The sequence below is a fragment of the Syngnathus floridae genome, chromosome 11 (genome assembly GCF_059516105.1).
Source record: "Syngnathus floridae isolate MCC-2025c chromosome 11, RoL_Sflo_1.0, whole genome shotgun sequence".
NCBI classification, from domain to species: Eukaryota; Metazoa; Chordata; class Actinopteri; order Syngnathiformes; family Syngnathidae; genus Syngnathus; species Syngnathus floridae.
Window position 1 is genome coordinate 7,357,993 of NC_142423.1, and position 25,233 is coordinate 7,383,225.

A 25,233-nucleotide genomic window follows, 5' to 3' on the forward strand; every position below is an offset into this window, starting at 1 on the left:
TCCATGTAGCGCTAAAACTTGCACTTGTAATTTGAGGCAAATAAAACTGAAACTTGGTCACTACCAGGCAACTTTGTTTTTTTTAATCCATTTCCATGAAACAAACATGAAATGAAAACAGACAAATGTAACGCTTTACAATTGCGAAATCACAAAGGCATTCATCACAGAATGATGGTTTGAACAATATTGCACTTGGAACAGTACATCTTAATGTTAAATAAAGAATTGCTTCCACAAGCAACCTCTATAAACATAAACACATCTCATTAATCATAACAACACAAAGTCAACACTTTTAGTGAGCATAACCGCATCCCTGTTTTACAGGTCTGGGAACAGAGGCTCCAATTGTGAGCATGCTACAAGTTGTGTGTATAGCGAATATTCAAAGTATCTCGTAGCATCAGGTCACGCAGTCGCCAAAGTGCATCAGCCATTGTCTTGTGGGCCCCTTTACTCTTCAGCCAGTGGGATGGCAGTCTACTTTCCTGCTCTTTTGTCAGGCGCACATCTTGTTTTTTAACTAAAAGGCAAATATACAGTCATATGAGTTGATTACTTGTGGATTTATGACAAGCAAAAAGACTGACCTGAAAGTGTATGGTCCCACTTGCTCACGGTAGATGATTCCGCTGTTAGACCCTCTATGTAGCTGAGGTAAGCATCAGAGTGGAGAAGCCTCTGAGACTTGGCTGGAGGGGACACAAACAACGGGGTGGAGGGCTGTTGAAGGGCAGCCTGCCCCATCTGCCCTTGTCCTGGGTACGCCGGTGGAGCTTGTTGACCAGGACCCGTCTAAAAATCAATACAATGAAACAATGTGCAAAGACAACATTTCTTTACCACAAGTAGAAGTGAAATTATTATTATTTTCCGAGCTTATACATTACCTGAGATCCGAGAATGTTCCCTGCGCCAGTTTCACCCCCAATACCGTTGATGCCTGTGACATTCATTACAAAAACAAAGACTCACAAAACCCATGACTGCAATTCAATCAATGTTGTCTTGGCAACATCGCAAATCTCAGGAACGCCAATAATCAACATTTAATGCTTGCTCGGTAATTTCCTTGAAATAAGATTGAGGTAATAAAAAAAATGAGTTTGAGTAAATGACATCCTGTAATCAGTCGGTCATCATTAACTAAAGGTCACAGCCTATTGGTACAGGTAGCCCCTCCGGCAAAGTCAGATTGGCAGACAGGAAGCAAGTGTGTGGCAAGCGGGGTGGCTAGGACAGCACTCTTACCAAAATATGGCATTCCAGGGAACTCAGGCATAACAAGCAGAGGATGCTGGGGATATAAAGGCTCCCCTGTGAGCTGTGCTGGTATGCCAGTCATACTAGCCATTCCAGCCGAGCGACATGCACTCGTCATAGCGTCTTGAAAATGAAGAGCAGCAAAACAGAACACAGACAACATGCAAGCATGCATCATGTTAATTAATATGCACTTGGTTGTTCTTTACTCTTAGTGAATGCAAAATGAATATGACTAAAATGAAAAAAAAAATCACAAGCGCTACTTTGAAGCCCTTCTTGCCAAGGGATAATTTCATAGATGATTGTGTTATTGAGCAGGACGAAGAGAGGCATGCAACAACACTTAACATGTTCCTAGCTTTTGGATAAAGAAAAACAAATATGATGTAATAAGATGTGAGTAAATCAAGCAGGGAAGCTTGTTATTCCAGCCCTCTACGGTCTTATTGGGAATCCATCTGCATCTTTGAGGGGTTACCTGACACAGGCGTCAAGCAGGGATTTAGCATCCCCATGGGGGTTGGAGCAGGCACCACTCCTATCAGTGCCCCTACTGGGGTACCTGCTCTCGGGGATGTCATGTACTGGCTCCTGTCGCGCTCCTGCTGCTCGGCCACTTTGGCTGCTCGCTCTGCAACGCCATCAAGAGCAAATGTGACATCTGATCAATCATTAAACTCATTTCTTCACAGCCCTCTTCACCTTCATATTCTGCTTTCCGGGAACCTTCCAGGTTCCGCCACTCTGTGCCAACGAGGCGGCTCAACTCGCCAAAGGAGTAGTCCGGGTGGCGAGCTTTAATGACGGCTCGCATCTCGCTGCTGAACAGGATGTAGCCGCTCATGTTGATCTTCCGTTTTGAGCCCTCCTTCTTGGAAAAACCCTTGAGAGATTTGGTTGACTGTGTACACACGGGAGATCAAATCACAAAAAAAGTTCATTCTTTGATGCATTTAATCAAGCCACAACAGGCCTGACCTGCGGGGGAGCGTATGTCATGATATCCATGTCGCCACACAAGGAAGAATGCATCCGAGGAAGAGAATGATCAAGCTCGCTGTCATCATCACCGAGCTCCTCCAGCTCCTCATCAGTCATATCGGCAAATTTAGCTTCCAGTTCCTCAATTTTCCTGTCCAGCAACGGTGATGGCTCCTTTTGGGGAACTATAAGCTTCCTACGTGAGAAAAACACAGCTCATTATATTCACACAGTACAAATCCCTGAATGGAACAAAAGTGATTTTTGTTGTCTTATGAAATCCCAAACTATGATGCAAAACAAAGCCAATATTCTACTGCGCTAAAAACGTCATCAACAAAAAAATCTTTTGGCCTTTTTTGAGATCTCAAGTACTGTTGGTGTATATGAATGCAGACATCTTTTTAGTATTGTTACCTAAAATAATAGATTTCATCCTCCACCACCTTTGCAGATGATGAAAAACGCTTCAGTCCTTTGAACCGCTTCATTTGCTTCTCACTTTCAATGTAGCGACTTTCACAGAGCAGGACATTGGCTTCAGGCACTTCAGTTGGCCGACAAGAGAGAAACTCTTTGAAGGACGACACCACACATTTCCCTGCGAGGCAAGAAATATCCATATGGAATGCACAACTGATATTAACATCCGACTAATTACGGTGTCAAGATGAAGGTCACCTATGATGCAGGTCATGGGACAAGCCTCTTCGAGGTTGCTCAGGAAAACTTCCTTCTTGTAGAACATTTTAGTGGGCTCGTGTTCCGTTTCCTCTGGATGGATGAAGATTGGACCGAAAAAATAGCCGGCTCCGTCGCGCATCCACATTTTTTCAATCCTGTGCAGCAAAGTTTAAGCTTCTTGTTAGAGAGCAATTGACTGTTTTTGCTATATTTGTAATTGTCCCATGGCTCTATGTGAAACAGCTGCTGTAAAATGCGCTATATAAATAATTTTGGATTTAAACATGCATTTACTCCACCTGGCCACACGATGGCGCACAAGTCCATGAGATGCAATGTAGACGCAGTCGCCCACTTTCAGCCACGAGTTGTTGTAGCAGAGTTGTTCATAGTACTGGCATCCCGCTTCCCCATTGGTCATCTCCATTGGAACATCTTCCCTGTCCTGCAGGTATAAAATAGAAAACAGTCCTAAAAGTGGCATGAGGTATTTATTGATGAGCACGAAAAAAAAGGACTCAACCTTGTCTATGTTGCTACAATCTGTCACTTTGGTTTCATCTGTGTTTTCTGTTACTTCCTCCTCTTTGTCTACTTTTTCTTCTTTGGGGGCAAACATCGATGCTACCCGTACAACTGGCAGAGGCACTTCTCTTGGGACAAAGCGAACTGAATTCAAGGGCATGGTCCACAATTTGATCTTCTTGAAGGACTTGGACTTGGCAGAGTAGCGTGATTCGCAAACATGGACGTCCTCTTGCTTGAAGCCTTCTGGGTAAAGTTTGAAGTACTCCTGAAATCCGGCATGAAAAAATAAAAAAATAAAATGCATTTTGACTTTACATAATAGTTGCTCGGGTGACACGCGGAGTGGTTACCTTGACAAACATGACCACGCATTTGCCTAAGATCTTGCTGATCCGTGCCTTGTTGTAGTAGTCGCTCTTAAACACTTCCTTCTCCAAGAACTTTCGTGTTGCGACGTGGAAGGTCTCATTTGGCCGATAGAACCAGCAGCCATAGAGCCACTTCTCACCTGAACGTATTGAAGAACAATAATCAAGCAGGTACACAACCAAAAAATGATCTGGATTTTAGGGACTGACCGGTGTCGTCTTGCCACAGGCGTTCGATGTAGATGATGTGAGGCTGGAGGTTGGGCTCGGCAGGTTCCACGTACACGTAGTCTCCAACGCAGTACATGCTGTCTTTGAAGCTGCAGTCTTGGCTGTATGTGCGCTGTGTGCTCAGCTGCCACGAACCTCCAACGGATTCCTCCCTCTTCTCAGCTTCTGGAAATTAACACAAAATTCAACGCTAACTTCAACCCACAGTAATTTAAAAGGCGTTTTACCCATTTTCTCCTCCTCCCTCTTGATTTTGTCTTCCTCAATTTCTTTCGGGAGCTTTTGTTTCTTCTCTTTGTCCACATCATTGTGCAGATGTTTAGATGTATAGCTCAGAGCAGGAGTCATCAAAATCTCGCCATTCTTACAAAGCTCATCCCGGATCCGGATGAAAAACTGCTGCAGCTCGACGGCATCTTCAAAGATTTCAGAGTCTGTCCTGTAACGACAAATGATACAAAACAATCCCCGAGGGCACGTGAGCTGTTTCTGTGTAAACATGGTGACAATATCTCACCTATTTAGGTGTCTGGCCTTTTCCAACACTTCAAACATGTGGTCCTGAAACACATCCAGCCTCATATAGTGTCCTCCATCCACATTCTTTCTAATGATCTCAAAATTAAGAGGGGGCTTGTTTGGATTTGCAGGGTCAATGGCAGGGATCTCAGCCAGAGAATCGCTGTAGCAACGCCCCTCGTCATCTTGGTGGCCGAGCACGGAGACAAAGAGGCTGCGGATGAGTTCCTGGATGAGGCGAGGCACGTCGGGCACGTAGGCGTCTTCCCCTCCTTCCAGGGCGTGCCTGGTCTCCAGCAGCACCCGGTGCAGCACCAGAGCATCTCGGTAAATCAGAGACTCGGGCTCGTTGTACGTGCAGGCGTTGTTGAACATGAGCACCAAGTCCTCCACCAGTGCGTCTACATCTTGGTACTTATTGGCCAGCATGTGGCTTTTGATCTTCTCCATGTCTACCGGTTTCTTGATAGCTATGTAGTAATCTGGCAGCTCGGCACGGGATGGAAGACGCAAGAAGATGGTGCTGAGGCGACGACCGCGCTTGTCTGTGTAGTTCTTGACGGACTCGTACAGCTCGTTCAGTTTCTGTTGTAAGGGTGTGAGGTACTTGGATTTCTTCAGAGTCATGTTTGTCTTTCCTGAAAGTGAGGGAATCGGTGAGTAACACACTTGGGAGCAATAGATGGCTTTCAAATGAATGCTTGGTTAAGGAGAGGTTTTTTTATATGTTTGGCGTCAGGCAGAAAGCTCCCAGGTCCAAATTTAGTCAATTTAGTATTTTCAGGAATCCATACTATTGGTTATTTTAACAAATTATTGACTCATTAAAAGTCTTGAAAATGGCTCACTCTGTTTGGCAATGCTCAACAACCATGTCATTTTTTTTCCCTCGAAAGTTATCATTTTGGAAATGCGAGGACACCAGAGGTGACTCCACTATTTTTCATTTGGAAATTTGTCCATCCAGCATTTGCTTCAAGTTTTAAACCACCTACTTATCTTCATCTTTGAGGACACCGCGTCATCCTCATCTGTCACTGGTCCGAGATCCCTGCGTCTGTCTGTCATGATTTTCTCCAGTACATCAGCATCATTAAAGACCTGGGGGGAAAAAAACAATAAATAAAATTCAGCTTCAAATAATCAATAAAGCAAGTAAAGTGGTGAACCTGTGAGCCTTCTTCATTGTAGTGTCGGGCGTTGCGGAACATCAGCTTCATATCCTCCACCATGGCATCTTCACTGAGATACTTATCTGAGCGGATGTTGTGCTCGATGGTCTTCAAGTCCATGGGCTCCAGGATGACCTTATAGTAATCGGGGTAGTCCTTCTTAGACGGCTTTACCATGAAGAGGTCACACAGTCGCCGGCCAGTGCCCGCCTCTCGGGCGTCGGTCACGGAAGCGAAAAGTGCTTTCATTCGATTTTTCTTCGTGTTCTTCTTGTGACTGCAACGAGGGCGACAAAGAGGTGTCACGTGCTTGAAAATTAAAATGGCACGGACGGAGAGTGAGAACCTTTTTCTTTTTGTGCAACTGGTGTCTGAGGCGGCGCAGGAAAGCATACTGTCTCCATCGTCATCATCTCGCTGTAAAAGCTCCTTTCGTTTTATCTAAAAAAAAAAAAAATAATAATCCACGTACAGTTGTCACTTCAAAATGTGAGAACGGGACGCGGAGGCTGACCTGCTGAATGTGCTGCAATTTGAGCGCACGCTTGTAGATGGAGGAGTGAGGAACATTGTAACGTTTGGAATTCTCAAACATCAGCGTTAGATCAGAGTCCAAATGCTCCACACTGTCGTACTCGTTATTCTTCATTTTGTTCCTGCGGGGAATTAAGGGCTCTCACATTTGGGAAGGAAGGCACACAATTACTGTACTGCAAACCAAGCGTACGTCATGCCAGAGGAGTATATTATAGGACAATAAACCCTAGAAATATAATTGTAATATTTACTTCTTTCCTCTGAATATTTTTTTTTTAACAGGGATCAAAATAAAGTCAAACTAAACAAAACAAAAAACATCATTGGAGAAAACATGTTCTGGTCACTGCCAACCTGATTTTTTCCATCCAACTATGTCTACCAATATGAAACTCAAATTCCTAAATGGTAAGCCTATAATATTTGGTGATAGCTGTTTTCATACTTGATCTGATGGAGGCAGAGGGGCTGAGTGATCTGCTGGTAGTAGTCGGGGTAATCCTTCCTGGAGGGCAGCTCCAGGAAAGGTTCAGAGATCAGGAGGCCTTGGTTGTTCCTGGCACCGCGTACTGCTTCATACAGTTGGAAGATGGGGTTACTCATGTCGATGTTTGTGGTCAAACTCTCTGCCTCGGACTCGCCCTCGTCGTAGTGAACAGACCCTGAGCGTTGAGGAAGAGGCAAACGGATCCTATTTACATATGTCGATATTCTGCGCGTCTACTTGAAATGATGCCAACATGTACCAGAAAGGATTCCGTCCTCATCACTTTCATACTGCAGAGCCATGCTGATTGCCGAAAGGCGCTCGCTCTGAGTGTGCCTCCTATTCCTGGGGATAAAAATAGCCTTTGAATACAAAGACAACGATTTACTCACATAATTCACTTTATTGGGGTTCATACCTGATACGAATGCTGGACTTGATTGAATCTCCGTGTTCAATCTCTGACTTCTTTTGTGCAAAAATCTTTTTAATAGTGTTTGCATCCTGAACACAAATGCAATCTGAGAAGTTAAAAATGTCAATGTGCTATATAGCATAGTTTTTGCTACACTCACCTTAAAGACCTGTGATCCAGGCTCATTGTACGTTTTGGCATTTTTGACCAATAAATCGATATCTTTTGCCATGGCATTAACGCTCCTGTAGTGGCCCATCTTGAAGCAAATGCATTTCATAAGCATTAGCATCATAAATTATCAAGTACAAATTGGAAGCAGAATACCTGAATCTTTTGAGCGATGAGTTTCAAATCTATGGGCTCCTTGATGATTGCGTAATAATCTGGATATTGCTAAATGAAACAGAAAAGATTGCACGTCAAAGCAAAAGTCATTCAAGCCACCTTAAATTTAAACCTAAACGTTTTGTACCACTTTGGACGGCAGCCTCTGAAAGAGATCGCTAACCAGACGGCCTGAGGGCTCAGCGTATGTCACCACGGCATCCAGGAGATGCTCAAGGACGTCTCTCAAGCAGGTCGACGTACTCTGGCATCACATCAAAAGTTAAGGCCTCAAATGTTTTCATTTCACCTTTGCTGATTAAGTAGCGCTCGACTCACCTCATCTTCAGTAGACCCGCTGGGGACATCTTGCACATCATAGCTGGCCTCGTCTTCTTCATCGTCATCGCCTGGCTGGACAAATTCATTCTTGGTACGTTGGTAAAGATCCCACAGTTTGCAAGCTGCCCGGAACTCAGCACTGTCTGACTGTCAGAAAAAAAAGAGAAGTTCATTACATATTTACTGAAGGGTGATTTTAAACTATGAGGACAACTTGATTGTTTATGAGGTGGGCCTAACTGCTTGTTTATGACGGGATGTTACCTTATAATATGTTTTGGCATTCTGAAACAGGAGCTGAAAGTCACTGGTGAGCTGTTCCACATCGTCGTATTCCTCCATCTTTAATTTCTGCTGGATCTTCATCATGTCAATAGGCTGAGACACGACATGGTAATAGTCTGGCTGGTTCCTTGAAATGCAAAGTGGATGAAATGTAGGTCACTGTCAAAGAAGAGCGCAACCTCACGCTCACCTTCGTTTCGGGGCTCTGATGAACAGCTCGCACAGCATCCTGCCTTGGTCGTCTTTGTAGTCTCTGACTGTGTTGTAGAGTTCATGGCACACAGCAATCTGAAAAGCAACACGCCAAACCTCGCATGCAATTGATATCAGCTATGACATCATTTGGATTGCGAGAGAAAAGAAGAAAAGTGACAATTACAGGATCCACAGTTGGAATGTTTGCGGTCCTTCTCCTCTTTCGGCCACTTGAAGTCACTAAGGATGAGGGCTGGCTATCGTCAAAATCTCCTCCACTCACACTGCTGGACGGGGACGTCGCCCTTCTCCTTTTCAAGGCCATGACAAAACCCTGAAGCAAAGGCCGACTGAGGTTTGACCTCATGGACAAAATTTCATGTCAAGAGACAAGAGTCATACTGAACCTCAGTAGAATGGAATCTCGTAAGGTGTTGTACAGTTTGGAAATTGACATGCTAATTTTAGTTAGTTTTATGAACGTATATTGTGGTTTCAGTACATTTTTCAATCACTTTCATTTTTATTTTAATACATTAACGGATTAGATTGTATGTTTTGTTTTTGGAGAATCATCAACAAATACACATTAGTGGTATGAGAAAAAGGTTTCAGGGGTACACAAGTAAAAAAAAAAAAGGTTTGGAACCACTGCACTAGATGGCAAAAGGTCCAACAAACGTGTTTACACCTGTTGCCTTTTATACAAAATAATAAGAATTCTAAAATTATAACAATTCAAAACTTTTTGTGAGTGGTATAAAAGCTTTGGCTCTTTGTAGATTAAGAAACTCTAATATAGTGCCTGTTAAAAAATGAAACGTGGGGGAATTATAATCTGAGTTTGGTCAAATCAATACTAAAATATACTTTTTCTTCAGGCCTACACATCAGCTTTGAAATTGAAGACAATGAATATTTTACAAAGACACATGTTTGCAGCGTAAAGATGCAATTCCTGTTCAACAGTAACTCAGCAGGCGTTAGTGGCAGTTGTCAGGTGTATTATAGTTTGTCTTTTCCTTTGCCTCCTTAATGACACTTCATCCCTCCTGCACGTATGGAGTTTTTTGCCCCCCATCCAGGCCTTGGCACGCCTGCCCGTAAGGCAGCTGTCTGTACACCTGAGCTGCGGTGATCCTCGAGGCGCGCGCAATACAGCTAACGTTAGCAAAACACTGTTAAATCGGTGAGCCTTCCAAAAATATCAAAACGTCAAAACCGAGACAAAGGCGATTATTGTGACAGTGAACGTCACATAGCTAGCGTGAACTACCCCGAGGACTGCTCGTTTTGTAATAAAAACATTACTTGACTTCGACCACTTGACATGGTTGGCGTTTACCTTTCGCGTTAATAGACCCACAGAATCTTGACCGAGAAGACAGCCAATCACTCATCGATTTTCCATACGCAGACAGGAGTGTAAAGTTAGCGCTAATGTTGATGTTAATTCCGCCGCCTTTTGCCTTCAAAACAAAAGCTTTATCGGGAGCTGCATTTTTTTTTAAGCGTAGGTACATTGTGTGTAACAACAACAACGCCAATATTATTATTATTATTATTATTAATTAATTAATATTATTAATCCATCTATCTTCCACTGCTTATAACTTATAACATTTTTTTTCTGTACATGAATTAGTTGCTTCTTTTATCACCGTTGTACACAGAATCAACCTCGATTGCCAGAGATGTGAGTCACCCGGCTCACTCTTTGTTTGACCTTCTGCCCTCTGGGAAGAGGTACAGGAGCCTGCGCTCCCGCACCACCAGACTCGCCGACAGCTTCTTCCTCCGGGCTGTTAGGGCCCTGAACTCGCTACCCCCTTCTGCGTAGCGTGCGGCACTGTTGCGCTATTTTCGGGAATGTCTGCTGTACGCGCACTTGCTCTTTTTTGTTTTTTTTTTTCTTTTTGTGCTCCTCTTATTTATTTATTTATTTATTTATTGTTGTGTTATTTATTCATATTTATTCGGCACGCTTTTGTTATACTTGTTTACTGTTTGTCTGTTGTGAGCCATGTCTTGTCACCGTGGGATAGGGGGGAACGAAATTTCGGTTTCTTTGTGTGTCTTTGGCATGTGGAGAAATTGACAATAAAGCTGACTTTGACTTTGACTTTGATCAAGCAATTCCCACATGTTTGTTGAGACCCTTGTTGATCATCTGGCCCACATTAAAAGGGATCACTTGGAGTTTGCAGGTTGAGTTCAAAAGACATCGCTTGCGACATCAGCACCAGAATTTTTCTGACACATCTCCTATAGCAAGCGAACTATCATGCCACTCATTTCCTGTTAAATGAAGTGAACTTTACATAGAACACAGGTTTTTTTTAGATGGTTGAATTCGGCTGCCACTCGTTTGGCATACAAAAAATAATATGTATTATAAGCAGGAACATTCTTTTAATTTAAAACTCAGAAGAGAAAAATACATGTGTCCAGAAAAGGCAGCTTTTGGTAACAGTTAACGTCAGTGACGTCTAACATTAGATGACTGACATACTGTGTTTGTCCTGAGGATGGCAATATTGCGGCAGCACCCACCAAGGGGAAACAGGAAGCAAAAGCACCGAAGAAGAACAAGCCACCGCGTGCGTGTTCTACTTTCTTATTATTGAAAAGACGGTCATTGTGTTTTGCACACTAATTTTAGATAAACACACTCCAGTTGAGTATCCTTTGCACTGTGTGCTCTGGCTAAAACAAACCTGTTCCTTGCTGTTAAATTTCTTTGCGCTCAATCATCTGAGGCTAATTTCGTCCTGCTGCAAACTGATTGTTTGGATTAAAAAATACAGGACTGGAAACTACAATGCTAAAGGAGAATCCTTGGAATATACCTCCTAATGCTCCAGCATGCATGGAGAAGCATCTGTGTGCGGCGCAATATAAAGCAGGTAGGTGACAACAAGTGAACGACTCACGCAAATGTGATTTTGTTTTCAACTGCTCATCACATGTATACATACTTGTATACAACTTAAATGTCTCTGAGCTAAAATGAAAATGCCAGAGAAATGGGCTGAGGCTGTGTCGACTATTTAGTTGTGTACATTAATTCAGAACATAAACTCAAATGGAGATCGAGTGAAAGCTATGTCCTATTATGTGAACCACTTCAATACAAAAAGTGAACCTCAATTAAAATCTAATAAATGCTTCTTCCTTGTGCTTTTGTTTTGAGTTGAGCTGTTGTCGTCATTCACATATTGATTTTCCCTCCATCATCTTCCCTCCCAGATGGCACCTTGTTGCTCGGTTCTTCCAGTCTCGCTGGCAGGAGTTGGCAGGGCTCTGTGTGGATCTACAGTAACCCAGAGCAGGCCCCAAATGAGGGCTTCTGCAAAGCTGGCGTGCAGACTGAGACTGGTGTAACGGACGTCAAGTGGGCATCAGAAAAGGGTGTTGTCGTGGCAGCAGATTCGGGTAAGAACATACCTTCACAAGTATGATGCCTTTGTTGGAGAATGATGAGCTAACCTGTGGTGGTTTTACTGTCATAGGTGCCTTGGAATTTTGGGAACTGGATGAGGATGAGCGCCTCCTTGTCAACCGTTTCACCAAGCATGAGCATGATGATATTGTTACCAGTGTGAGCCCCGCAGCTGCAGGAAACACTGTCATCACTGGGAGTATGGACTGCAGGTAAGAAGGTGTTACACACATTCACTCTGCAGGCTACAATTTTTATTAATTTTTTTCTTAAAGAACATTTGTGTCATTTTTGCAGAATTAAAGTGTGGGACCTGAGTCAGGAGATGGTTGTCACGTCTTACAGTGGTAAGGACAACGTTGCCATGGTGAAAAGCCACTGCACTCTAAATGCACTTTATAGTGTGCATACATTAGAAGTTTTAAATCACCCCCTTTTTAACAATGCAAACAGTAATTGTCCAAAAATGTCTTTTTAGTGTATTGTTGCTTACCATTTGCGAAATGTTTGTTTCCATCCTCCAGCTCACACACAAGCGGTCACTTGCGTTGCCTGCAGTCCTACAGACGATTCTCTTTTTGTCTCCTGTGGTCAGGTAAGATGTTGTTCATCATTTGAGTTACTTTGTTCTCATCTATGTCTGACCAATCAATATTAAAATGTCTAGCTGATGCACAAAGAGGACTGTAGAGTTATTTCCTCTAAGGTGTGTCTTATCTCACCGCTTAGGATGGCCGCGTGCTTATGTGGGACACGCGGAAACCAAATAAACCAGCCACAAGAATAGGTGAGTAACGTTCACTACTTTTGTATTTGTCGCAGAGGATGATGATGGTTTTTTTTTTGTGTGTTCTCATATTTCTGTTATGGTATATCTGCTTTTTTTCTGCTTTTAGATTTAGAGACTTCCAACTGTTTGCCCACTACTGTCTCTTGGCATCCTCAGCAAAGAAGCACCATTGCATTTGGTATGAACCCAGCTTGTTCAAGGAAGCCGGATTTTGTAATCTGTTTTTCCACCCTCAATAACATTCCATGTGCCTCAGGCGACGAGCTGGGCAGAGTGACCGTCAAGGATTTCCTCGCGACGGAGCCGGGCCGTGTGGCGAGCGTCCACAGCCGCAGAGTTAACAGCCTGGCATTTTCTACACACAGGTAAGGAAAAATGCTCTTTTCCTTATCTTAATTATTAATATTTATTATACTTATTTTATTTTCATTACAGCGTATCTTTGCTGGCTTCCATTAGCGACGATTGCTCCCTTGCTGTTTTAAATTCTGAACTCCAAGAAATGTGAGTGTTGGCAACATGGCACAGACCTGCCTTTCTGAGATTTTAAGTAGTTTACAAAAGTTTTAATTTTTCCTGTTTCCTTTTGTAGATTCAGAGATCGGCGCCATCAAGACTTTGTCAAGGGCGTGTGCTGGCTCCACGCAGGCTCAAATAAACTTACCACTGTGGGCTGGGATCACCTTGTGCTTCACCACACTGTGGAGCCAACAGGGGGCGCCCCGAACTCGTCTTAGACCCAAACATTAGAAATTGTAAACTTTCAATTCCATAGTCTTTGCCAATCATCTGTTATGTTTAGCAAATAAACCATGTCAAAAGCTTTTCAGTGTCAATGAATTCAGTAGTGCTTCTGTTATGAGTATGACGCGAGAGAAGAAAGAGCGGAAATAAAGATTACCGTCTGTCAATGAGTAAATTATGAGTTGGGGGGGACTAAAGATTTCCGGCTTCAGATAGCTGGCTATCAAAAGGCAAGGAATAAATACCAAGCAAAAAAAGGAGGTCTAGTGATGTAGAAACTGAAAATATTCAAACGTGCTATCATTTGGCGCAAACACAAAATTCTAGACTTTTGAATATTCTTTATCAATCAGAATTTATTAATCAGATTGAGATTGGTAAAACCAAATTTGCATAGGTGATGAATACTTCTTAGACCCTAGCCTAACATATAAATATATTTACAAATATTGCTGCATATCAGCATTAGTACATTCTTGGTTTATACTGCACAAAAACAATATAAAACTAAATCTCCTTCATTGATTAAAATAATACAAATCAAAGATCTACGCAAGGCAGTCTGATTGCAAAGATCCGGCAATAGATACAGCTTGACAGAAAATTAAGATTACTGCTACAATATACTGTATGGGATGTGCCTAATTTCAGTTTACATTATTAAAACTTACATTCAAGATTCTTTAAACAGATAAATCTGAGGTTTATGCCAAGCTGTCCACTACTGCACGTCTTTACACTTAAAAAGTCACAGCTTTATTTCCGCAACTTCCTACGTTTGTCTATACTGTCAAAACTTTAGCCCATCATTCTAGGATATCTAAGATTGAAAAACTTATAACTTTGTGTTCTCGTTTTTCAGTTAATTTTCCAGTTTATGATAAACTGACTTGTAAAAACAGCTATACTAGCTTTGAACATGTAGGCATCATTGCTAATGCTAGTTTAAAAAGGTGATCTGTTAGCGTTTAGCATGACACATTAACTGTTTGTTTTGCTTCTCACATCTAATAATAAATGCCCATTTACTATCTCAGATTTGTGATTAAACTGTGGCTAGAAACAAAATTATACTTCCAGTTAGTGGGCATTACCTCAGTTGTTGTTTTCCCCCCTGTACATTCTGTGCAGCATTCCGTCTTAGCACGAAGTATGATATTAAATCGACCATGTATAATGTAAAAATACCGATCCTGTTTACTCATGATGGTCCTTTTCTAATGAGAGTAATGGGTTGTTGGGTTCCAGGCCGAATTCGATAAGTCATTCCATACTGGTAGCTTGAGTGCCGTTCATTGCTGGAAAGGAGAAAATATTGATCATGAAACTGAGATATATCCAAACGTGATCAAGCAATTAGCACTGGAGGTCTTACCTGTTAATTACTGGAAGTTTGCTAACCATTTTCACTTCCTGCTTGTGGGTGGTTGTTTGGCTGGTTCCAGTGGAAGCACTTTTGACCTGTGGTGTGGTCTTTGGGATGACAGGGACTTTGACTTCCTCCGAGAGTGGGACGCTCCAGTCTTGAGCGTCATAGTCTGTCTCGTCCGTGGGAGTAATTTTGTGGTCCATCTCCAACATTTTTTTTTGTAAGATGCTCACAAGTGTGGTTTGACTTGGCGATAGAGATGTTGGCTGTTGAGCGGAGTTTACCGTCGAATATGTCTGGAACTGCGGCTTCGGTTGGACATTGACATTTAGAGACGGCTGTTTTGAGGGTTTGGGAACCGGTGAAGGTGGAATGTGAGCAGGTGGAAGAGAGTTTCTATTTGTTTGCGGTGCCATTTTCAACAGTGGGTCAGGAGAACGAATGGAAGGAGAGGGCTCTGCAATGTTACCAAAATCTTCAAATTCTGGAGGTGGAGGGAGAAAAAAGTGTACCTTGTCCCCTCCAGACCTAACATAGGAATCATTCTTCTCCACAAGCCGTTTCCTCATATCTGATGAAGTTGGTTCTGGTGAATTGTATGTTTGTCCAGTAGTCATCCGTGCAATGGTTGCTGAGTTTGTATCCCAATACTGGACGGGACTGACAGAAGTTGGACTGTCTTGGACTTCATCTGGATGAAAGAGTGCAGAGCTTGAGAGGGATTTTGACATTGTCGGCAAAGTTTGGGCAATCGAATTCTGAGTGCTTCCTCTGCGCTGATTAATCTTCATTGTCCCAATTTCATAAGACTTATTCTTATTTCGTTCCTTAGCCGCCATTAGCAGCGAAAGCGGGGAAGCCGAAGAAGCCTCTCGAGCCGCAATGGTTTCATCATTCTTGAGGCTGTATCGTTTATGATCTAATGATGGACTAAATTTACCAGCTGGTTTTGGATTAAGTTTTCCTTGGATATCCTCAGAGGTCAAGAAAGTTTTGTTCCATGTCTGAAGCTTTCTTGGGATTTTGTATGGCACCCCGCGTGGTTTGACAATTTCATTTTGTGCTGAAACTGTTACCGCATTAGCCTGTGTCGTCACCTCAGGGACTGATGATTGAGCGGGAAGAGTATTTTGTAAATTCTCTAAATTGTAATAAAGAACATCGTTGGGAATTGATTTGGGACGCTCATGTAGAGGTGTCTGACTTTGTAAAGTCTCTTTGTGATGCTGTGGATCTTTGCGAATTGGCTTGGTTGGCGTCTCCCTGGGAACATTCCCGTTCACCTGGACCAACTTTGGCATTGGGTTGGCAGAACCAGTATCTTCAAGGAGTAACATCTGCTTAGGTCTTGTGTCTTGTTCCACGTAGCCTTTGAGGATTGACGTGTTGGAAACATGGTTAAGCTTTGCTGAGTGTTGAGGATTGAACGTTGACTGCGTGTGCGTCTTCACAGGGGGCGATGGGGCAGGAATATGCGGAGGGGAATCGGTGTTGGCCATAGATGAAAGTCGAATTGGTTTTGGAGGGGGAATCTTTGCGGTCTTCGGAGGAGGCGGTGGGGCGAAATTTGGATGTTTGGGAACTTTAGCCGGGGACGGTTTTGAAATGAGAGTTTCACTGGAATCTATGGAAGGAGGCTCCGGTGGGGCCTCAGTTGGGGGTTTTATGACACGACGACTTTTGTCTTTCTTGATGGGTGGCTTCGGAGGACTTGTTGAGGGAGGCTGAAGGGCGGCCATCTCTAAACTGCTTAGGTAGCCCATGAAGTCTGGTGGAGGGAGGATAAACGTCTCTGGAGGTGGGGGAGGGGCCATGGGGGGAGGAGGCGGAACTATTATTTCTTCCTCCACTAAGTCATACGAGAACACGTTTCCATTGACTGAAAGAAAAAAACAGAATAACTGAGATATTCTCATCAGCTGTAGAAAACTAACACGTTAAGAAATTTTGAAGCACAAGAAGTTCTGACAATCCTTTATAGTACAAGAATGAAAACTAAAAGTGTTTCCACTTCCTTTAGATTAGTTGATAAGTAAAACACTGCGTCTTGAAAGACACAATGGGTTTGTTCTCCAGCACCGCAAACCAATTTGGATTGTAAATGACTACAGATGATATTTATAGTTTGAGAAGGTCAAATCAGTGGAAAGAAATTGACTTGTTTCCAAGAACACTCCCATTCTTTAAACAAATGTGTCATGTGGTTGACGGCACATTCAGAGAGGCCACTGAGCAACAGACTAACCAAAAATAAACCCGTTAAAAACTGATTTCCATCCGAGATCACAAACACTCACAGTACGAAAAGGTCAAATCTTTGAGGTAGAATATGAAATAGTGAAAAGCATATGTGTGAGGCACTAACCTGCACTATTGACCTTTGAACCACTGATAGGGGGGAGGACTGGCACTTTCGGTGTTGGGACAGCAAATGCTTGAAAATTCTCTGAAGTCTATGTTGGAGGGGGAAAGCAAATATCATTGCGCAAACTGTGACCAAAAAAAATACACGCACCTGTGAACAATGATAAAAACTTTCCTGTTTTGGAGTTGCTGAAAATGGTAGCATGTCAGGTGCTTGTGCGATAAATTAAATATTTCAACTGCGTTCCAAAAAACTATCATGGGGTGTTCTGAGGTCAATCTCTGTTCAACCTTTAATTTCTGTAATATTTTCCATTGAGCGTTGTCTTACATTGCACGCACCTCGTATCTTACGCATTGATGAATCAGAATAAAACGGTGCCACCTTTTTATTGCTCACCACATTGTCTCGTGCTCCCTCCAAGCCGTCGCTTAGAAACCTGATTGTTTGTGCCCAAATATTTTCTACTCTGATCACAACTCAGACGCCAGTAGTAATAAAGAAACATTTTGTTTCCATGATACAAAATTCCTAAATGGTTTTAGCGTCACTGGGCAAAAAGAATCAATCTGCCATGTGAAGGGAAATGCGACACGTGACACTTGGATAAAAAGACATGACGTGGGCGTGTTGTTAACCATGACGAGGCTCACCGTTTGCTTTCACCTGCTTGTACGCTCTGATTTTTTCTTAAAGCACATTTCCTGCCCATGCACTTCTGGGTGCGCCACATCTAACATGCCTCAGATGCAAACACTCACCACTCCCATAACACTGGGGTGTGTGAACCGGAGTGTTTAGTAATGTATTGTTTTTGTTTTTGTAAAACAGCTATATAGACTGCTCAATGCAAATAAGTGTATCCTGAACTTGAACTTAAAATTGCTCTGATGTCTTGTACCCTTTATGAAGCTATGATTTATCAGACATATGAGGTGTTGCTATGGGTAATCAATGGTATTGAACATCTCTGTTGGATTAAGGTGTCCGTTAAGGTTATAATGTAACTAACAGACGTTCCAGATAGGCAAGTGTTCCATCTAAAGAAAACAATAAACATAGTTTGCTCAAGGCAAGTTGAGTAACTTACTGTGTAATGCTTGACGGTCGGTCTAGCACGCACACTGGCGGTACCTGACTCTGGAGAAGTTGGTGAGTTCAGCACCAGCTCGCTGTGATCTGGGGGAAAAGAAAAAGTGCAAATCTATGTTAAAACTGGTGTAATTTGTTCACAAGGAGGGATTAATTGCTTTTAGGATGTGTTATTGGAAATGATTGTACGGCATGTTACTGGGACGGAAGCTGGCATTAAAAAAATTAAAAAAACATGTTGTGAGACCAGGAAGGATAATAAAAATAGCTGTGATGGGGGAAGATCACGCTCTTCAGCTGTTTTTTTAAGATTGCCAAGTAAGAAAGTGATGAGAAGCGAAGACATACAATGTCGCACAAAAGCACTTAGCCTAGATGTTGTTAGGGTTTTACAGAGTATCCTTATCGTATGATTATGTTGGAATGCAACCGGTAATGAATCCCATTCTATACAAGGTCGTAAAACACCCCCTGATATGTTTTGACTAGAGCACAAGGGCTTCCTATTCAGTCTACTCTTGCCCCCACTCTTTCTCTTAATAAATATGTCCTTGCAGTTGGGAGAGCTTCAGAGTTCACTCCGTCAACGTGTGAGCTCTCCACCTGCAGGTGTCTAAAAGAACTTGTCTCTCGTGTGGTTCTTGCGAAATAAGTTGGAGTGAGCAAATCTCTAACAGATGTTATGTCAAACATTTGACTTACCGCTTTTCTCATGAGGCCTGGCGAAAGACGAGACACATAGCAGCCAAAGTCAACGCTGTTTTAAGACACCACCTACCAGTCTGGCTCTTTAATGTCTTTCATTTCCACTAATACAAAAAAAGCATTGACTGACATTTCCTGTTTGAGGTTAAACTGCAATTATAAATGAATACCACATAATTGTGTCACCATAGCTCTATCTATCTATCTATCTATCTATCTATCTATCTATCTATCTATCTATCTATCTATCTATCTATCTATCTATCTATCTATCTATCTATCTATCTATCTATCTATCTATCTATTTTTGAGGTGATCTGTATTCTGACAGATATTTTCAGTACACTCAAATTATTTTATTCCATCCCAGGTTATATTATTATTGGGACTTTTGTGACATATTAGCTATGTGCTAGCAAGTAACTAACTAGCTAGTAACGAAGTAACTCGGTAGTCACAAAATACAAATACAGTATTACTTCACTCTATTTGAATAAATATTTTAGGTATTTTCACTGTACTATTGTATTTATTCTTCCTTCCTTTCTACTTTTATCCCCAACAGGTAAAAAGACCCTGCTCCTTACTTTATCAAAATAAGACTAAAATAGACAACAGCAGCAGATATCATAAGATATTTGTCTACTTGCGAGAATTGTTTGAACCTACGTTTTATTATAGTAGCATATATATTATATTGTATATGATATATTATTGTGCCTGTTTGTTTTGTTTAGTCTACATTTAGAAAAATATAATGAATTATACTTTTGGGGAAAAATGTTTTAACAAATGCATTGTTTAAGAATAACACCAGCAACATTTCTGCCTAATCTGGAAAAAAACATACAATGTATCTTTTTTGCAGGCGTGTTCATTTGTTATTTAGTAAGCAAGCTCCGTGAATGTGTTTGATAGCGTAAAGGTCAAGCCAAGATTAGCTCTTGGTTTAAAATTAAAACAAGCAGCAATATCGAACATGATTTGGGTATTCTATGTAATTGACAATATTCATTTGTTTAAATGTGTTTCAATTTCTAACTTTAAATGAAATATAGGAGTTGAATCTGTACTTTTTGGGCACAATTATCTGAAGCCTAATACTTTTATGTACAGGGTGAGGACTTTTGTTACAATTTGTAAGTTATAGGTTACTGTACAAGAGGTGCCACTCGAGTGCATATATCCTTCCTAGTAAAATACTTTCCATACTCCCCACCTCCAATGCACCTGCCGCGCTTGCAAAATACTCACCCATTTCCCTCATTTTGATGCTGGTGTCGAAGAGAGAATTATCCTTCCGACCCAAAAAGGCCAGGGTTCCCCTCTTCATCTTGACTTCTAGCGTTAACGTGTGTGATGATCACAAGTCACACATTTTGACAAGATGCTTCGTGAGTCCGTTGTGGGAGAACAAGGACGCACTCAAGCGCGATCTTGCAAGGAAAGTCATGGAAAGAAATGCATTAACTCCGCCTCCCGTGCTCAAGTTACATTCCCGACTACAGGTGAGGCCCCAACCTGCTCTGCTCTGCTCTTTCCGCCGACATTCCAGCTCTAATCTCTGTCTTTAATTACATACTTGGTACGTAGATCTCAGATTTTAGTTGTTAGATCCACTGCTTCTTTGAAAGGCTCAATGCTTGCAAACTAGCAAAACATTTTAACACTTGCATCTGTGACTTTTTTTTAATTTTTCATAACTTTTGCATAAAGTCATCTGTCGCTGGTGGCACTGCCACAGGTACAAATTACAAATTACAAAAAAAAAAATCATAGACACATATAGACCACGTACTGAGTAAGCGGGTGCATTACTCGCCTACGTCAGCAAGTCGGCCATTTTGAATGTGACCGACATGACTACTTAAACCCAAACTTGACCAAAAAAAGTCTCTGAATATAAATAAATAATCAGTGACGACGAGTAATTAATTACCGTTACACAATTACACATAGTTTAATATTTAGCTGTTCAAAGAGAAATATGAACAAGTATAAAACCCTTAAACCTCTATTTCATTATGAATATATTGATAATATTGGTAATATTCAGGAATATTTAATATTAATAATGTATTAATTAAACAATATTTATTATATCTAGGAATATTTCATTGGTTTGTACATACACATTGTTGAAGATCCATATTTAGTCTGCAAAACATTTCCACATCACAAATGTATTGAACTTCATAGTGAACTACAAAGTGCAGAAATAGATGCGACATAAGTCTTCTGACTAAAAAAAAAAAAAAAAAAACACCACATTTTCATTTAATTATTTGTAACAGCAATCACTGGAGATGGAAATGTCCACTAATTGTATTGTTGTATGGTAGCAATGACCTACATACTTGGAGGAACTTTGATGATGTCATAACTTCAAGTCGCTGTCATCGTGTCACCGTCACCATCGATGTCATCTTTGCAATAGAGCTTATCAATGTTAAATGACTTCATCTCTATTATCACAAGCCAGATATGTTATTTTGATGTAATAATTTTAACCAGGTCGTAAACTACCCCTTGTATCCCGGCAACAGTCGCCTTCTGTGTCATGAAGCTGAAAAGCACTATTCTGCACACATTTTTATTCATTTTCTTATCTTGACAAACCCAAAGGTCAAAAGAAATGTGTATTTTGAGTAAACTAAGGCATCGTGTTCAATTTTGACATGGTGTTAAGGATCGAGCCATCCATTTTTTGTACCACCTATCAGTAAGGATGTTTTCCATTTTACCTCCAAAGAAACTGTTTAGGAGCCATCCAAATCATGAGAGGATAACTCCGAATCTCCAATTTCTAAATGAGGATTGAAGGATGTCCTGGACAAACAGGCAACTACTAAGCAATGACCATTATGGCGAACACGTTAAAGATCTGGAAAATAAAGGAACCATGTTGCTTGAGCAAAGACGGCACGTCAAGGAAGATTTGGCTAATCTGGAGTCGGAAATTTTCAAGATGGAAACAGAGAAAAATGACTTAAGCGCCCAAACATTGGGTCGTCTTCCATATTCAAATTTCATGGGGGAGACAGCGAATGAAGATTTGGCGTTGCTTAATCTTCAACAAAAAGAAGATATTCTCAGTGAGCAGAATAACCTCTTAAAGTTTAACATGGTAAAGTTCGGCTCTCGCACCGAGATGGCTATGCTCGAATGTCGGTGTTTGGAGATGGAAACACGGTACGAAAACATGAGGACACATTTTGCTCAGCTTGAAGAAGAAAATAAAGACTTACGATCGCACGTTGAAGAGAAGGTGATACTTTCTGGGACGAATAACCTTGCCAGTCAGGAGTGGTCTCGTTTTGGATCGCAAAATGTCCACTTGAACACAAACAACCAAGGCGTTACAGGAGATGCTAAAGCTATTCCCAACAACAATCAGTTTGAGCAAATTAAGGCCCTCAAAAATCATATTGTCGACCTAAAAACACAAGTTAAAAATCCTAAAGAAGGTGAGGACATACTGATTCCACCAAATGTTTTTCTAAAAAATGAGGCAGCTGAGCTACAGTCACAGAATTTGAAAATAAAAATGCTGGAGACCGAAAATAATGACTTGAGGGCGCAACTTCAGTTTCATCAAGAGAAAATGAAAAGTGAGACGAAACATTTCCAAGATGAGGAAATTAACAAGGAAGTGAAAGAGGCGCAGGGAGAAGACTTAAGGCCACAACTTAAAGCCCTTCAAGAAGACAAGAACTGTTTGGAAGATGACATTCGAAGCCTGAAAGTTGGACTAGCTCAAGCTCAAACTCAAAAAGAAAAGATGGAAACACAGAGTTGTGACCTGAAGGGACAAGTTAAAGCCCTTAAAGAAAAAAACAACCAACTAAAGGATGAATTTAAGTCCCTCAATGATCAGGTGGCTTTGCTTCAGTCTCAGCTAGCAAAGATGGAGACTCACAATAATGACTTACGGGCACAAGTTAAAGGATTTCAAGAAAACGAGGAGATTTTGATTAAGCAGCATGAGTCACTCAAGGATGAGGTTTCGCAACTCGAAAGCTGCAACATGAGAACCGACAAACAAAATGAAAACTTGCGGACACGGGTGAAGACTCTGAAAGAATCGGAGATCAACTTAAATGAGAAGGCGGAGACGTTGGTGGGTGAATTATCCCACCTTAAATTTCAAAGGGAAAACGATCAAACCGAGATTCATCGTCTGAGAAGAGAAGTACAGACGTTGAGGAGTCAATTACAAGATCAAGAGGAACTACTGAGGAGGATCGACGATGCCGAATCGCTCATGGAGAAGGAGTGGGCAGAGAAGGAAAAACTGAGCAACAAACTGGGTGAGCTCGAGGAAGAAGGCAATTTTGTTCAAAAGCAAAACGATGACGTTCGAGTGGAGTTAGAGAAGAATAAATGTGTTCAGGAACAACAGAGCGAGCAGATTGCTCAACTGAAGGCGACGTTACAAGAGCGTAAACGGCAACATGAAGAGGCTCAATTTTTACTCTTCACAAAAGATGACGAGTTAGCCAAGCAAAACAGGAAAATTGTTTATTTAAATGAAATCACGGAGGAGCTGACCTCCTACGTTGGCAGTCTTAAACAACAAGTACAGCAGCTTAAAGTCCAACTAGAAGTCAAGCAGATGGATGAAATATTAAATAATGTTCCTGGAGGCCATTTGGAGACAGCGCCCGAGCACGAGCCGCCCCATGAAAACCAATTGGGTTTGAAAACCGAGATAGAAGACGTGAACGTGCAAATAGAAGATTTTCATCTTAACAATTGCTCCATTCAGCCAAAAATGCTGAGCAAGCACAACTTGGCTTTGCTTGACTCTCCAAGTCTGAAGCTGGAAACGGAAATCGAAGACCTGAAGACACAAATTAAAGATCTTACCGAGCTGAACCAGACCCTCAATGAAAAGCTGGCCCATCTGGAATCTTGGGCTGCCAATGGAGATTTGAGGGCACAAGAAGAAGATCTTGGAGGAAACCAGGACAGGCTGACCGAGCAGAACCACCTCAATGAAAAACTGGCTGATCTCCAAACAGAGAATGGAGATTTAAGAGTGCAAGTTGAGGATCTCAAAGAGAACGAGGAACTAATAAAGCAGAGGACGGAGACCCTCGTGGCTGAGTTGGAGCAGTATAAAATCGAGCTCAACCATCTGAGGACAGAAGCTCAGAAACTCAGGTCTCAGTTACACGATCAAAGCGACCTACGGAGACGAATAGATCAGGCCGAATCGCAAATGGAGAAAGATTTGGCAGAGAAGGAGAAGTTGAGCACCAAATTGCGTGAGCTTGAAGAAAAGGACAACTCGTTAAAAAAACAGCACGGCGACGTTCGAGCCGAGATGGAAGAGCTTAAATCTACTCGAGATCAACAAAAGAAACAGATTACACAGTTGAAGGCAGCGTTGAAACAAAACAAACTCAAAGTTGAGGAGGCCAGATTTCTCCTGGAAAATAAAGAAGATGAGTTAGAAAAGCTAACTACAGTTACAGAGGAGATGAAGACTCTGATTATGAATTCAAAACAAACCACGTGCCAAAAACTGCTAGAACTTAGTCAAATGGATGAGGAACATGGCAACATTTCAAATGTGGACGAACTGAGCGAGGTGAACCCGACGTCCGCATCTGGCAGACTTCACAATCAAACCAGAACTTTTGGCTCTTGGCTACTAATCGTTCCTAAGATATGTTCCATTAGAACACTAATCGAGGTTGTGGTTGTGCTCTTTCTTTTAACTATATTTTCCGAGGATAATGACTTCACAGATTTCATCGCTGATCAGTTTCATCAATGTTAAATTTTTGTATTACAGGAATTCCTTGTCTTTGGGCAAATACTGCTTGGGTCATATATGACTTGTTTCAGAAACTTTAAAGCTCCCATTGTTTTTTTCCGACTCATCTCTTGTCAATGTGTGTGTGTTTTTTAATATCTCTAACCTGACAAGAATGTCTGGACTTTTCTGGAGAGCCATTTTTGTTTGTTTTATCTGTCTTCAAACTGTTTGTAACCAAAAATCACTTGCTTTGTATTAGTCAGTTGTTTTTGAATCAATATTTTTTTTTTCCCACAAACATTTTTACAAAAGATAAAAAAATGACGTATGTATTTTTTCAGTTTAGGAATAATTTAATTGTCCCATAGTGGACAAACAATACTCGATTCAATAGGCAGAACATTTACCTTGCAGCGCTTTAATAATGCAAGTTTTTTCATCCATCAGCTGCTCTTATGATGAATCATAAAAGTGAAAGCTACCAGCCCATGCATGACTTTACAGTATTTTATTTTTAATTTACAACGCTTGTCCCCCTCACTCAAATGTTATTAGTTGTAGACGACACACACGATTACCAGTACTGTCATGTGACCTAGTTTTCTCAGTTTACCATGTC

The 25,233-nt window shown here is 41.5% G+C and overlaps 4 protein-coding genes across 9 annotated transcripts; 2 read left to right on the forward strand and 2 right to left on the reverse strand.

The window, feature by feature from the left end:
- Window positions 1-61: 61 nt before the first annotated feature.
- Window positions 62-9,679, reverse strand: pbrm1 (polybromo 1). Of its 4 annotated transcripts, XM_088390912.1 has the most exons (29): window positions 8,525-9,679; window positions 8,336-8,433; window positions 8,125-8,272; window positions 7,858-8,007; window positions 7,667-7,783; window positions 7,519-7,587; window positions 7,352-7,450; window positions 7,195-7,280; window positions 7,036-7,121; window positions 6,735-6,951; window positions 6,267-6,408; window positions 6,099-6,193; window positions 5,750-6,029; window positions 5,576-5,681; window positions 4,579-5,218; window positions 4,289-4,500; window positions 4,041-4,226; window positions 3,813-3,970; window positions 3,458-3,727; window positions 3,234-3,379; window positions 2,932-3,089; window positions 2,668-2,851; window positions 2,248-2,446; window positions 1,972-2,170; window positions 1,748-1,900; window positions 1,255-1,389; window positions 894-946; window positions 594-798; window positions 62-526 (listed from the first exon to the last, which is right to left on the reverse strand). In XM_088390912.1, the coding sequence occupies exons 1-29, from the start codon at window positions 8,705-8,707 to the stop codon at window positions 363-365; spliced, it is 4,938 nt and encodes a 1,645-aa protein (XP_088247038.1). In that variant the 5' UTR covers window positions 8,708-9,679; the 3' UTR covers window positions 62-362. The 4 variants fall into 4 exon arrangements, with proteins under 4 accessions (XP_088247038.1, XP_088247036.1, XP_088247039.1 ...); XM_088390910.1 differs by having other exon boundaries at window positions 5,750-6,193; XM_088390913.1 differs by lacking the exon at window positions 1,255-1,389 and having other exon boundaries at window positions 1,832-1,900; window positions 5,750-6,193.
- A 1,188-nt stretch (window positions 9,680-10,867) lies between these two features.
- On the forward strand, window positions 10,868-13,396 carry wdr77 (WD repeat domain 77). 2 transcript variants are annotated; one of them, XM_088390922.1, is made up of 11 exons: window positions 10,868-10,940; window positions 11,148-11,246; window positions 11,590-11,775; window positions 11,853-11,994; window positions 12,080-12,129; window positions 12,307-12,377; window positions 12,512-12,569; window positions 12,679-12,750; window positions 12,829-12,937; window positions 13,008-13,076; window positions 13,165-13,396. In XM_088390922.1, the coding sequence occupies exons 2-11, from the start codon at window positions 11,162-11,164 to the stop codon at window positions 13,307-13,309; spliced, it is 987 nt and encodes a 328-aa protein (XP_088247048.1). In that variant the 5' UTR covers window positions 10,868-10,940; window positions 11,148-11,161; the 3' UTR covers window positions 13,310-13,396. The 2 variants fall into 2 exon arrangements, with proteins under 2 accessions (XP_088247048.1, XP_088247049.1); XM_088390923.1 differs by having other exon boundaries at window positions 10,885-11,246; window positions 12,685-12,750.
- A 258-nt stretch (window positions 13,397-13,654) lies between these two features.
- Window positions 13,655-20,570, reverse strand: LOC148390732 (uncharacterized). 2 transcript variants are annotated; one of them, XM_088390915.1, is made up of 5 exons: window positions 20,102-20,570; window positions 18,141-18,229; window positions 17,051-17,138; window positions 14,692-16,564; window positions 13,655-14,614 (listed from the first exon to the last, which is right to left on the reverse strand). In XM_088390915.1, exons 1-5 carry the CDS (start codon window positions 20,178-20,180, stop codon window positions 14,518-14,520), a joined length of 2,226 nt encoding a protein of 741 aa, XP_088247041.1. In that variant the 5' UTR covers window positions 20,181-20,570; the 3' UTR covers window positions 13,655-14,517. The 2 variants fall into 2 exon arrangements, with proteins under 2 accessions (XP_088247041.1, XP_088247042.1); XM_088390916.1 differs by lacking the exon at window positions 17,051-17,138 and having other exon boundaries at window positions 20,102-20,143.
- A 769-nt stretch (window positions 20,571-21,339) lies between these two features.
- On the forward strand, window positions 21,340-25,103 carry LOC148390733 (uncharacterized). Its single transcript, XM_088390914.1, has one exon. The coding sequence runs from the start codon at window positions 21,672-21,674 to the stop codon at window positions 24,633-24,635; it is 2,964 nt and encodes a 987-aa protein (XP_088247040.1). The 5' UTR covers window positions 21,340-21,671; the 3' UTR covers window positions 24,636-25,103.
- Window positions 25,104-25,233: the final 130 nt, after the last annotated feature.